At 38.9% G+C, this 14477-nt stretch overlaps 1 protein-coding gene across 1 annotated transcript in view; it reads left to right on the top strand.

The window, feature by feature from the left end:
- Nucleotides 1–14477, top strand: part of COL3A1 (collagen type III alpha 1 chain) — a 48632-nt gene that overhangs the window by 12352 nt on the left and 21803 nt on the right. The window contains exons 2-8 of the mRNA XM_014259072.2: nt 5530–5735; nt 7367–7405; nt 7961–8077; nt 9686–9757; nt 12911–12976; nt 13557–13610; nt 13819–13872. Coding sequence (XP_014114547.1) covers nt 5530–5735; nt 7367–7405; nt 7961–8077; nt 9686–9757; nt 12911–12976; nt 13557–13610; nt 13819–13872 — 608 coding nt within the window. The remainder of the gene's footprint in view (nt 1–5529; nt 5736–7366; nt 7406–7960; nt 8078–9685; nt 9758–12910; nt 12977–13556; nt 13611–13818; nt 13873–14477) is intronic.

The raw sequence follows: 14477 nt of genomic DNA, 5'->3' as shown, positions 1-14477 counted from the left end.
AGGATTTGAGCCCTTCTGTGTACTCAGCACTGACCCAACATGCCAACAAACCAGGCCATCCCTGCTCCTCCAGCCAATTCATTCATTATGAGAGTCCACTTGTTTCCATTACTAATGATGGGATGGAACGAGTGTGTTTGGGTTTCTTATAAACATCATCATAATACCAGACAGGGAGGCCAAACCATTTGCCTTGAGGTAGACACTGTGGCATTCTTTTCTGCTCAGGAAATGGAAAGCAGCATTGCTGCACATGCTGGGGTGGATTCCTCCACCTAGTCTGGTAAGGGAGAATGATAGTGCTCCTATTGAAAATAGTGCAGCTCCCTTCTACTTCATCCTTTGCTTAAATAATGTATCTGACAGCGCTGGGATATGCAATCAACAGATGTATTTACTACAGAAGAAATGTAAAACAATTTTTGAAGTACTCATCCTGTAAAGCAAATGACCAAAACCAGGTCAGGGTGAGGGTGCACAGATTTTGTACATTTAAAAAGGTAAAACAAATTCTTAACTTCATCAGGCTTTGGATTCTGTCAGAGGCAAGGCCTTCTTCATCTCAGTGCTTAGGCTTTACCAGATCCACTTTAGATACAACAGAAGTTGTTTGTTTGACTCATTGTGTTTGTGATCAGATTCTCACAGACCAAAGCTCCTCCGTTTTGCTTCCCAGGCCATCATCAGGCAGCTGCTGGAGGATCGTGAGTCACCCCTGTGTGGACTATTGCCCTCTCTGAAGCAGAACCAGACAAGTTCAAGATGTTTTTTCATTTCTAACCCTTTAGTCACATCTCTGTAAATGGGATATGTGAGTCTTCTACTAATGCAATAGCTGGACATTGGCTTTGTCCAAAGTGGAAAAGCCTGTGGTTTTTGAGGATACTATTAGGAAATTTTTTCCTTTTGCCATAAAGTTGCGGTTAAGTCACAATCATGGTGCTTGCACAAATGCAAAGCCAAAACCAACTACAGAGCAGGTCAGATTCTCATGTGATAACAAATCCTCTTCACTTCACTGGGATTGGGATTATGTCTCATATGACATCTGTCATCTTTCAGGCCATATGACACTGGCCACCTCTGTTTTCCCTTGCACACATTTGGGCTCTTCTATGTGCCCCACTTCCAGGTCCTTTGGAACTAAATTGTGATTTTCCTTTCAGCTTTCACTAGTGGTCTGCTTATGGACAGCTTTCAGTCTTCCTAGAATGGGAAATAATTCAAAACCAGCATACAAAAAATATTGTCTTGCCTTTTTTTTATTCACTATTTAGGCTGGCCAAGGGAAGCGCTACACACAGCAAAACCTATAACAATATGAGTGCTCTGTAAACAGTATAATTTCAAATTGATTCAGGCTTTTGAGTATTAAACTTTTTTAACAGTGCACTAGAGATTGACAGGGCTTCCAACAAAGCATTGCAGTAAGGGCCACTTCACAGAAGTGAAGTGCTATATAGCCATCATATAGGGCTTTGGGAGGAAAAATAAGATTGTGCATTGTTATAGACAAATACTGTTTGGTTCTAATATTTCTTAAATCTCAGGCTAATGAGTATGTTTAGAAATCAATAAGAAAAGCTGGCTAAGGCAAGTATGTAGCTGTTATTTCACAAGTCTAGAAGCAGACAAGTCAGCTTTTTTATAACCTCATTATTCCTATATGTTACCCGCCAGTGCTTTAGCACAAATCAGCTTTCCAAAGGATTTTGGAGCTAATAGTTAATCTTTTTGAGCAATGCAAAATGCATTATGTCATAACATGCTGACACACAGATCTACATCTGAGCACAGAGGGGGTGTCTTTAACACCCTAAGTCTTCCCAGATGTAAGTTTCCTTTGGAAATCTATTTAGTACTTTCTTTCTGCCAAAGGCCACAGCAGTTTTCATTGCTGCTCTCCTAGCTTATTTCTTAATTCATTTAACAATGTCCAGAAAGTTAGAAGCAAATATGAAAGTCAATATATCCATATGGCTTCAAATTTTTGCTGTCTTCCTGTTAAATGATGCCATCTACTGTAGCATAACTGAATGACAAGCTTGGAAAAATGCAGAGAAATCTCCTTTAATTCCTTATTAATGTAAAATTATCAGTCTGACATATTTTGAATTTCCACATTTTTTATTGATATTGTTGAATAATAAATGGCAGTTGAGTATCTGCAGTATGAAAAAATGGGCACTGAGGAAAGAGTCTGCTTCTGTCTTTAAAACAGAATCATTTCTATCTAGCAGTGCAAAAACAGGGGAAAGATGGCCTTTTTCTGTCCTCATTGGAGCTGTCCTCTTTGCTGTAAGGCAGTGAGATCACATCTCTGAAAATAACCAGACAACAAAACAAATCAATGAAAAAGAAGAATGATAAAAAAATTGACATATGAAGGTTAAAATCCTTGGATATGAATTTCCTAGTAAATAAGGACCTTGTTGTGTTAAACACACAGTTAAAAAGATATGTGGCTTTGAAAGGCTAAAAAAGTGATACTGGGAGCTGAAAGTCAGAATATTACAACTAATCAAACACATCTTTTGGGTACAGAAAAGTGGGTGTGCTATGCATCTCTTTATATGTGTATGTAATTCATATTACAAGTACAAATAGTAACAATATTAAATTCTTTTAGGTCCATACAATTTTTATTTAACAATTACAACTTGCCCTAGAAAGAAGTAATTTCTCCCCTTCCTTATTATGTTTACAAATGAAAAGAGCATTTTAACCTGTGGAGCTGGTAAATGCTCAAGCAGAGTGATAGCTGAGCAGTTCACTGCTCTGGGTGACATGGATCTGTGCCCATCCATGCTCTCCAGGGCATGGATGCATCCAACCATTCCTTCAGGATGGATTACAAGCTCTAAACTCCCCTGCAGCTTTGCTGAGGTTCTGCCTCCCACAGCCCATGGCTTTTGAGGGCTTCACATGTGCAATGAGCCACTCTGAGGTTTGGTATTTCTCCTGAGTCACTACAGAGGCTATAAAGATTTCATTCATAATCCCTCACTTCTACGTTTCAGCCCTCTTGTTTGTCAGGAAACATTTGTCACTAGCCTTGTCAAGACTGGGCAGCCTGTTTTTTCCCTGAGTGTCCACAGCTAGATCCTGGTTTGTGAAAAGGAGGAAAATTCTCCCTTGCAGAGACAGTCAGCACCTAACTAAGCAGAGAATCAGCTTGTTTACCTGGGATCCACAGATATGGTTCTATGGGGTGAGAACTGGGAAGCCAAGCAACAGTTTTAGAAACTAGTTCTAGCTTGTCAGAATAAGGAAGGATGTCTAGACCCTCTGCAAAGGCACACATTGTTAGGTAGTGTCCTTTGAAGCAACATCCTCTGATGCCATAACCCTGTGACATGTGGGTGTGGGGAAGAGGCTGTCCTGGAAATGAGCAGTTCTTATCCATCTCTCTTGTGCAGAATATGAAGGTTCTAGAGAGGCCCAAAAGGGCCGGAAAAGGAAAATCTGAGCTTCTAAGTGACAGAGAACATCTGAGGAGAGTGAGTTTTCATATGCCATTGGAAGGTTTTCAATTTTAAGATTTTTTTTGTTGTCAAAGAAAGGTAAAATACTAGATCCCAGCTTGATATCAGGCAAATCAAAAGATACTGGCTTGAAAATGTCTGGAAAGTGTTTTTGAAACTTTGTTACTCTAATCAAGATAGCGGTCAAAACTCTTAACCATAAGGACTGCCAGCTTTAACAAATCAACATTTTCCTGTTTGCTTCTTTTATAATTAAAGTGCAAAAATAACTTAAGATGGTGTGCATGGACATGGACAGCCTGTAGTAGGATTGAAACTGGGAAAAGAAACCTTCCTGTCCCATGGAGTGCTGTGGCCCAAGATGTGCACTCCAGCTCTCCCCTCAGGGAACCATGACTGAATTCCCCATTGCCCTTCCAGAGCTCTGAATTTCATGGGTGAAATAGAGGAAAATGTCAGGTTAATACAACCAAGAAAAAGCAGCTGAGTGAGAAAGTGGAAAGGGAAGGGAGCAGAGGCAAACTAAGCTCAGCTGAGCACATGGCAATAAAGGGGAGTGGCTCAGGTACAAAATAAAAGAGGATTTGCTGAAGATGGAAAGGGAAGTTACATGTTATGGGAAAGGTGAAATGCAGAAGAAGCATGAGAAGAGAGGAAACACATCTAAGTGTGCACATTGCCAAAGAGCATTGGTGTGGAATGGGAACACCCACCCACAAATACAGACAGGAAGAAAAAGGAACTAAAGAGACCAGGGTGCTGATGCAGTGGTGGAAAGATTAAAAAGAGAGATTAAAGATGCAGGGACAAAAAAAAGGAGACTGCATATTCCATAGGAAGGAACTGCAACAAATTTGGGTTGAGTCTCATACTAGGTAATTGTGGCCATTACAATTTGATGATATTCAGAAATTTCTGCCTGGAGCAAGTGGCAATTTTAATGTCAGAGATTTGAATTACATCTTTTGTCATTTTGTTTTTCTTTTTGAAGGGTGGTGTATAGTAGGTAAATTACCCCTGTATTTAAGTTTAAGAATGATGTAGGCACAAAAATAGCTCTTTCTCCTGAACGTAGTTTTTATAAACTGAATTGTTTTTAATTATCCATGAAAGAAAATCTTACTATATTATTCATGACATTCACTGATACTTATGTTTGCAATCTAAGACTTCTAATAACATCTACAAAACTTAAATTGAGCTTGTAAAACTCAAATTAGATGCTCTTAAGTGTTATTTTATATTAGGTTCTTAAATGCCCTGGCTTTTTTGATCATGTTTTTCTAAGAAAATACCAACCCCAAATTTAATGTGTCAAGGCAGTTTTTGTCAGCCTTTTCATATTCATAGTCTATAATAAGTTTGATCAGCAAAACATCTGTTGGAAGGAATTCACAAAGCCAGAGCATTTAAGAACATTACATGAATATTACAGATGAGTGATGTTTTTTCTGAAAAAAAAGACACTTGTAACATTTGAGCAGGCCAGCTGATACAATAATTGCAAACCACTTGGGCAATTAACGTGAATGTTCTTTCAGATCTGTCACGTACAATGGCTTTCAAAAAACTCTTTGAATCCCCTTGGTGGCAGCTATTACTGCAAGATGCTGGAGACAGGAGCTGATGCTGGACAGATGGCTTATTCCACATCCATGTGCAAGTGCTCGTGCTGGGGCCAGTGGCACTCTTGCTGGAGAGCTTTGTCGCCTTTACTCTTTAGCTGCAGCAGAGAATTTGATTGCTAATTAGACAGTAACTCAGTCTGACACTAAAATTACTCAGGATGGAAGATTATCAGAGATTTAATTGGGCTTTGGCTCAGCTCCAGGAGGTTTCCACTGATGTCTGTTTATAGACCCAGAGCAGACTCTGCAATTAATACAACAGGTCCCCCCAGTGCCTGAGGAGCAGCATTTAGCCTTTTACATCTCACACGTGAACCAGAAAACTAGACAAACTATCCAACAGTTTTCACGTTTCTCATTTGTAATTTGGAAAACACATTTGAAATAACATCCAACACAATTTTGTCTCTTTCCAGTCACGGGATGTACCCATCTTGGGCAGGCTTATGCTGACAGGGATGTTTGGAAACCAGAGCCATGCCAAATCTGCGTGTGCGACTCAGGATCTGTTCTCTGTGATGACATCATCTGTGATGATCAGGAGCTGGACTGCCCCAACCCAGAGATTCCTTTTGGAGAGTGCTGTCCAGTTTGTCCACAAACAACAACGCCACCTCCAAGAGTAAGTTTATTCTCACTGCTCTTTCTTTGGTGTTGCTGCCTTCTTGATGCATGTCAACCTCAGTTCACTTTGGCTTAGATGCTCTTAAATGCTTTTCTTTTCAGTGCCACTTTCTGAATTTTGGCAAATACTTAGGATGGACAATGCAGCTGACAATATTAAGTCTTCCAGCTCAGTTTTATGTAGAAAACAGGCATCAAAATAGTAGAAATGGAGAGAGGGAAGCAACTAGCTGTTACATTTTTCATTGTATGGAAAAGCATAGGAATAATGTAAACACTTTACTTTTTACTTCACACTCAGTCTATATCCATGAAAATAATGCCAACACAGATTCAAAGAAAATTAGAGGAGTTTCCTAGCATCTCTGAGTCTGCATTTCTTATTAACTCAAATCTACATCATCACAGAGTGAATTTCCTTTTGCAGGCTTATTGCTGACTTAATGCCCTGTAAAGGAAAGGTGATTATACTGTATATACATAATTAATCTCCATCTTTTTATAGACACTAACATTATATAAACCAGTTGTGGCAACTTAGCCTCAGGAAAATCAAGAATGTTAGTACACACCAAGCCCCCTGCCTAAGTGTTTCAGTGAGTGAGCCAAGTTGTACTGAGCTTTCAGCCTATCTGAACATTTCACCAGTGGTAAAGATCCACAAGGTTCTGTTAAAACACCTAGGTTGCCACGAGGTTCTGTTAAAACACCTAGGTTGCCACAGAGACGTTGAAGATCCTTATCTAGAAAATAAGAGAGCAAAAGAGATGTGAGGAAGAGATAAAAGATGTGTTTCTGCAGCCCTACAACACATCTGTTTACACATGGAATGCCACACACAGATATGTCACCTAGTCTTATTTGCACCTCACTAGCAGTACTCCACTGCTTCCAGGATCCCCTGAGCTATTTCACTGAATATGTTGAGAGGTGGAAATGAGTGGTATAGACAGGCATGCCAGAGATTTAAGTGCACCTCCTCTTGTGTTTAGAGACTCATCAGTTCTGGAGCTCCTGTTAATGAAGAACATGTGACATATTCCCCCAGCCTCTCTCTTTGGTGCAGGAGTTTGGTCAGGCTGTTGGAAGCTGTTCTGATGACCTTGGGTGGTGTGTTAGGAAATGCCACATTGAAAGATCCAAGATCATTTCAGCTGAATATTCTTTGCTACTGGTAGCAGCTGAACACAAAAATTGAGCATCCAGGTAGTAACATGTAACTGCATTACTAATTGAAAAATAAATAGATTGGAGCAGTAGATCTGAGAATTTAAAATTAGCTCATCAGACTTCACATGCTGGAGTGAGAACGATACAAGAAAAGTGTCATAGCATTCCACAGTGGACTTCTGTCCCCATTGCACTCAATAGCAAAGCTGTACTGACTGTATTAGTGCCATGTTTTTTCCTCCAGGGAAGGTGTAATTCTATGGATGATCCAAGCAAGAGTAGATTGACTGACCAAAAACCCTACCGCTTTTAAGTATACTGAATAAGCATTAATGGAACATGTGAAAAAACTATATTCAAATGTTTAAGCATTTAATTCTTGTTTATATGTGCATTTTTTTGTTTTATTTTGATTCACTTTTTAAAATTTAATTACCTTTCCTTTTTTTTTTTTTGTAGACTCCTGGAGTAGTCAGCCGAGGCCCCAAAGGAGACCCTGTAAGTGCAGCTTTTTTTTCCCCCCAAGGAAACTTAACAAAATCAAGACCCCCTTCCTCTAGTGCTATATATCCCATTCAAGCTGCCAAGATATCCTGCTTTCATTGATGTCTGAACTGTCTGGAGCAGGACTGTACCATATAGTTATTTTGAAGTAGGACTTTTAGCTTCAACAACACTCTCAAAAATTTAAACTGCAAGAGCACAGTTTGGTCCAACTGTATCACACTTGTTATGTTTTATTTCTTTACAGAAGGAGGAAAAATATCTTTAAGACTCCACTAACAGTAATAATTTCAGATTCAGGAACTGAACTGCTAAATATTTCTGATGTGTTTGATTAGATATCAGATGTAAAAGGTTTTCAGCAACCAAGTGTTTCCACATGTGAATTTTGTCTGTCTTCCCTGAATGTTTGGTTATGGCCTTGTTTAGGAGAGGTTTTCCACCACAGTCACACAGACTTTGTTATGAATGGAGAGCTTTGTCCCTCAATGTCCTTGCAGCTGGAGGCAAGTGACAGCAGCTATACCTGCTCTGTTTGTGTCTTTGCAGGGTTCTCCTGGAATTCCAGGCAGAAATGGTCCCCCTGGCCCACCAGGACAGCCAGGGAGCCCTGGAGCTCCTGGGCCCCCTGGAATCTGCCAGTCATGTCCCAGTATAAGTGGAGGTGTAAGTAATTGTTATGTTCAGCTTCTACCTTGCTGCTCAGAGCCATGCAAAGCAATGCTGTAGGCAGCTGTCCCTTGCACCTTCCCAGTGCTTTGCTTTCAGTGGCATCCTTCCCGTTTGTGCCTTTGGAAAACAGAGCTGGGTGGTCAGTGGGGTTTTGCTGTTGTTTTGGGGGTTTGTCCATAAAATATCTGGAGCGCAATTAAATCTCTGCCTTACCTTAATTTTAAAACTTTTGGGGCCAGATCTGATGAAGGATTTAGGTAACTCAGAAATAATCTGATCAGAAAGAGTGTGATGGAGGATTTCCTCCTAAGTTTAATGATTAGGGAAGTCTCCTACTTTCCTATATTTCAGCAATTCCTGTTTAATAACAGAACATTCCAATGAGGCTAGACTGAAGCACCGCTCCTCTGCTTGCAGGGAAGGGCCATGCAAGTATCTCTTTGTCACTGTGCCTCTTCATTTCTGGCTCACTGGATGCTGAAGTCATTTCAGAAGAGCTGTGCACAGACAGGAAGAGAGCTGATTGTAGCTAAAGTTTATTAGCACTGAGCCCCAGGCAGTGGTTTGTTATGAGATGACATTGTCATCCCTGCAGGCCACCAAGCACAGATTTACTAGATGGGACTTCTTTAGCACAAAGCTGATAAAAATTACATGTTAAAACAATTGCTACTTTTGAATACAGGCCACTGATTATAACTTCCATATATGCTTCCCACTCCTAGGTAAGCCAGAAACTGAGTAAAGATGTCTCATTTTTATTTATTTCTGAGAGAGATTGCCTCTGCAGGACTGAGTTCTGGATCAGTTAACCAGTCCCAGTGAGCACCAGTGACACTGGTTTGGGGTTTGGAGAGGCAAACACAGAAAACAGGCTGAATTAGTCTCCCATTCCAACACTGTATCAAAGATGTGCTGTTGGATCCTGACAGGAGGGCTGGTATCAGGAGCACAGGAGTCTTGCACCTGGTCAGTGCAGGAGCTGGATCCACAATGGTTTGGGAGAGCAGGCAGAGCACTGCATGTGTTCAACCCTTCCTGCTCAACCACCTGTGGGCCAATAATGCATCACTGCAGTAAGTGCCATATCATTTGACTGTCTGCTCATGTGAAATGAGCCATCCATTAGGCTCAGGTAAAAAAAGACAGGAAAATTATAAGAATAATAAACAATTGTGTTCTTTAATGCAACAGAAAATATTTCATCAACTTTCTTGTGTGACAAGTCCAACAGAAAAGAGACAGAGAAAATGGGGAAAGAAGCTAAGAAGGAGTCAAACCAAAGTAAAAGGAGAGAAAAAGATAATTTTATGGTTCAGCTGAGGCCCAGCTGTCAAGAAGAAAAATGGATGTGCCCAGCCTAGGAAGCTAATGTCACCATGACCTCAGAAAGAAAGACATTGGCTGGGCTTCTCTTATGTAAATATATGGCAGCTATATGTCAAGCTAGTATTACTCAGCAGATACAAATGAGTTAGTTAGTTCTATGCATTTGCCATACCATTGTAAGAAAATAATTACTTGGTTGTAGCAATCACATTTTTTTCCTTTTCCTTTCTTTTTTTTTTTTTTTCTTTCTTTTTTTCTCTATTTCTTTCGCAGAGTTTTTCTCCACAGTATGACTCCTATGATGTGAAGGCAGGTGGAGCTGGTCTCGGGTACCCACAAGCCATTGTAAGATGATAAAGCTTTTTTTCTGTCCTTTCTTCTTTTTAAAGAACATATTTTCCACTCGTAGATTATACCTTGGATGTGTATGTATCCTGATTTTAATCTAAATTTTCATTTCATTATTGCCTGCAAGTTGAATGTGATGTAAGGCACCAGTTTGTTCAGCAATACTATTCTAGAAAGTACTTATAGGTCATCTAGATTTTTTCTTTTTCACTTCCTTTCTTCAGTTTCTTACCTTCCTTTTCTTAATCTCTGTCTGTTATTCACATTCTTATACTACCTAAACATTTTTCCCAGTCTCATGTGCATTCCTCATGTGCTTGATATTTTTCCACTAATTTCTTCCTTTCAATAATGTTTACCTCTCCCACTGCCTTTAATCGTCCTTCACCCACTCAGTATCATTTGTCTTTACTATGATATTCCATACTTGCTAGCTTTTTCACAATTCAAACTTGCCTGATAATAAGCGAATAAACCCTTCTTATAAACTTTATTCATGCCAAAACTCAAAATATTTTCACTTTTTCTTTCTAAAATTGTCATTACCATTTTTTTACCCACAGCTACTCAGACTGTGTGCTAAGGATGCTGTATCTGCCTGCTAGACCTGGTCCAAGATTTTCAGATTTTTAAATGAGAAAAAACATGGACTGCCTCAAAGAGTTATACTTGAGCTATGTTTCATGTGTAATATAAATCTGAATGTTGCACCTCATGGCTCTCCTTTTAGGCCCTGGTATTTAGAGACATTCAACATGAAGTGTTGTTGATTCAGACAATCTGCTACAGAGAGGGTGTGGTGAATTTCTGCTACTGGAAATTGGCTGTGCTTCATTAAGCATAATCATTCTTTTCAGCCCAATTCTACATACTATGGTTTGGGTATCATATGTTGTAGCTTACCAAGGCAGTTGGGAGGGAGGGAGGCAAGGAAGGAAGAATCATCTTGTGAAATAAGGTTTGCTAATTACAACAGCTCTTTTTCCTGAAATATAGTCATCATTTTCTCACCTTTAATTTAATCTGTTTATTTCTGCCTCCTTCATTTGCTAATATGATCATACATGCATTTGTCTTCTTCAGTTATCCATTTTTCTCCTTCTTTATTCATTTATTTGTATTCATTCCTCACAGTTTTCTCCTACAGCTGTCATACCATCTCCATTCTGCTACATGATGTCTTAATATGGGATGTGCTGAACCAGGCAGATAACTGAGACACCTCCAGTTAACAACTACCCTCTGTTTTGGCTTTTTCCCTGGAAGTGATTAGTGATTTCTTGTGCTCTGACTCCTGGACTGAGGTTAAAAAACCCCACCAAAATACATTATTGAGCACCCTAAAACATCTTCAGGGTTGTCTGTATATTTTCAGGTCATAAGGGCTTTTATATTGCATCATAGCATATGTGACCTCAAAGTAAGTACCAGAAGTTACAGGCAGATGTGGCTGAAATCACTAGAGCTAAATAACATTTATAATTTGGATTACATAGACTAATTTCTTTATTATTTTATAAATTTATCAATTTTCAATGTAAATACTCCTAATGAATAAATATCCAAAATAATTTGCAATATTAGCAAAACAATAAAATATGGTACCAACACTGGCCATGTGTGGTTACCATTTTCCCTCAGTCACACATCTCTCCATTGCTGCATTCCCATGGCTTTACACCACTTATAGACTGATTTTGTGCTTTACATCACAGTTTCTCTTCACTTGCCCTTGTAACCTCCACATATTGTCTTTGTCTCTTTCCACCAGTGCACATTCTCTAACTGGAGGATGTTCATCTGTTCAAAGTCTGGAGATTCTAGCAGCAAGCACACCCCTAACTATCAGTTTATCTCCTCAACTTGAAAAAAACTTGTGTAACTTGAAAAAAAATATCTCATTTGTTTATAGCCATATGTCTAATTGATTGATTGCTACTGATGAGTTGATGGCTTTAATTCTGGTTGGATCTATAGGTATCTTATACCAAATCAGTTCTAAAAATTAACAGGGACTGGTCATTGTATTCACATATCAGAGGCAACCCCATTTTCCAAACTCACAGCTCTGCCTCTTGCTGCACTTCTCATCCTAGAAAATAGCAAATATTAAAATGGCTCACTTTTTTAGACAAAAGGCAACTGTGAATTAATATTATTTATTTTTGTAGTATAGTGGTGTACTGTCCTACATATGCCACTATATTACAGCAATACTGATAATCCTCTATTATAAAAATTAGGTTCATAAAATTGTAATACATGACCTTTTCTGACACAATATCACAATATCCCATGAAACACATTATGTGCAACATCAACTATGGAATATTCTGCCACTACTGCAGCATGCAGTGATCCTCATATCATCCAGATATGTGATTCTTTTGGCTATAGGAAACATGTGAAGAGTTTAATTTAATAAAAGCTTTTTTTTAAAGAAGCCCCTACAGCTGCAGCAAACCACTGTGCTAACTTTCAAATGTTTTCTCTTTTGCAGTACCAAATGCTTTTGTGGTTGTTGCTACAACAAGTAGAAATATTGAGGTTTTGGTTAGTCCAGACCCCATTTCTTTCTTATGGCTTAGTACTGTTAAAGTTCAGAAAAGATCTCACAGGTGAAAATGTTTGTTTTACAGACAACAACAAAAGTATGGCCTTAATTCAGTGTATCTCTAGGTCATTGGGAATCTCTAGTGTTGGGCTAATTAAGCTCAGTTACATGGCAGAGAAACTGACACTCATTTATTCTGTCTAACAAATTCAGTTCTGCTTTCTATTCTTCCCCTTCAGGCAGCTAAAAAGCAGAGTTATGAGCATCCCTCTGGGATCTAGAGAAGGGCAATAGTGACAGAAAAATTAAAAGCTGCAGCTCTGAAAATACCTTGGGACTAGGTTAGCCAAGCCTGCAAGGAGCAACCCAGTGAAGCCTTTTCTGAAGGGACAACTAGACAATGTATTTCTTCAGCACTGTGTGAACGTACTGCTGCTTCCTTTTTACTGCACCAAGTGCAGGTCACCAAGGATTTTTCTCTGAACTAATTATGTAAAATTTATTTCACAGTTATTGATGACTATTGCAACTCTATTAAGCTTTATAGCTATATTACATTAATGTAACTACTTTTTTTTTTTTAATCTGCTCTATAGAGTGGCTTTCCAGGACCCCCTGGCCCCAGTGGCCCCCCTGGCCCACCTGGTCATGCAGGTCCCCCTGTAAGTAACAGTAATCTTTTTGTAATCATCTTGTATTCTTTTATGAGCTCCTCCTTTTCTCTGTCATAAATATTGAGTACCTTTCCAACAGATTAATCTGGATACTATGATGAAGAATTTTATGCATAAATGTCATCTTGGGCTGTAGCATCACCAAAACTCAAGAGCTGAGATCAATACACTGTGCTGGCTTAAATCATTGTGTACTCCTTGAGATCTCTGCAAGTCCATGGGATGTCAGCTAACATTATTTGAAGACATGCCATTGCCTGACATCAATGACATTCCCAAATGTCTATCCATACAAAATTTTAACAGGTGGTAAAGGAAAGTGGGATGCACATTCAGTGAACATACCAAGGGTCTGAGTTTTTCAACATCCATCTCCTTTTAGAGGAGCAGGTTAATTCTGTTTTCATGGAGACATTTTCTACCTGGTTCTGGTAATTTCACCTTTGGTCATTTGTTAACTGATCTGACTACAGTTTTCCTTACAATTATGAGATTATAAAATATAACACCACTATGAATGGTGCATGTACTTGTTCACATCTTAACCGAGTTTTTTGCTGCATTCCAGGGCTCTGCTGGATACCAGGGCTCCCCTGGAGAACCAGGACAACCTGGCCCTCCCGTATGTATCATTCAGTATGTGTATGTTAAAGACATGACCTTAAAACCATGAATCTCTGTCACTGCTGCAATGGATGGAAAATTTGCAGTTTATCCTAGTTGTTTATTATGATGCATGTCAAATGTACAAGTATTTATGATGCATTCATAGTTTGAAAATTACTTAATATTTGTTATTATTGTAGTTAATATTAATTACTTTTCTACAGGGACCTCCAGGACCCGTTGGAATGATAGGCCCAGTTGGTCCACCAGGAAAAGATGTAAGTTCACTATTATTCATCCAGTTATTAGTAAATAGGAAGAAAAAAAGGTTCATTAAGTTGTAAGAGAACAGACCACATTGATACTATTGCATTAGAGAATCTTTAACATCTCCTGATTTCTCCATTTGACAACATGACTTTGGCAAAGTAAATTTGGCTTACATAAGGTCTAACTGTCTATTCCCTAAAAGGTCTAATTTTAGCAGGCAATTTGATTGATTTAAAAAAACCCAACCAACATAAACATGAATCATACTATTTATTTGGTGCAAAATAAATCAGTTATAAAGAAAATCAGACAGTAGTGTTAGCTTTCTGCTCCCTTTAGATCTTATTATGGGACTTACAGCCATTGACACCATTGTCTGTGTCACAGCTATGAGTCCTGAACAGGTGGAGTACAAGGCAAGGCACAAACATCTATAGCTTCTGTCCATTTTGAGTGTTTTACTAAGAAAAATAAGTTTTCTGGGATCATCTCTTGCTAAAGGTTGTCTTGAAGTAACTCAGAAATTAACTAGAACCTTGTTAGAAGCTGAGTTTATAAATTCTGGCAGTTTTCCAGAAGGCAGTGGCAGAGTGAACTGTCACATAGAGGATTT

The sequence above is a fragment of the Pseudopodoces humilis genome, chromosome 8 (assembly GCF_049639895.1).
Source record: "Pseudopodoces humilis isolate 2021_Gansu_Grassland_sample_001 chromosome 8, ASM4963989v1, whole genome shotgun sequence".
Lineage (NCBI taxonomy): Eukaryota > Metazoa > Chordata > Aves > Passeriformes > Paridae > Pseudopodoces > Pseudopodoces humilis.
The sequence above is the reverse complement of the archived record's forward strand: the minus strand, read 5'-3'. Positions and strand labels throughout refer to the sequence as shown.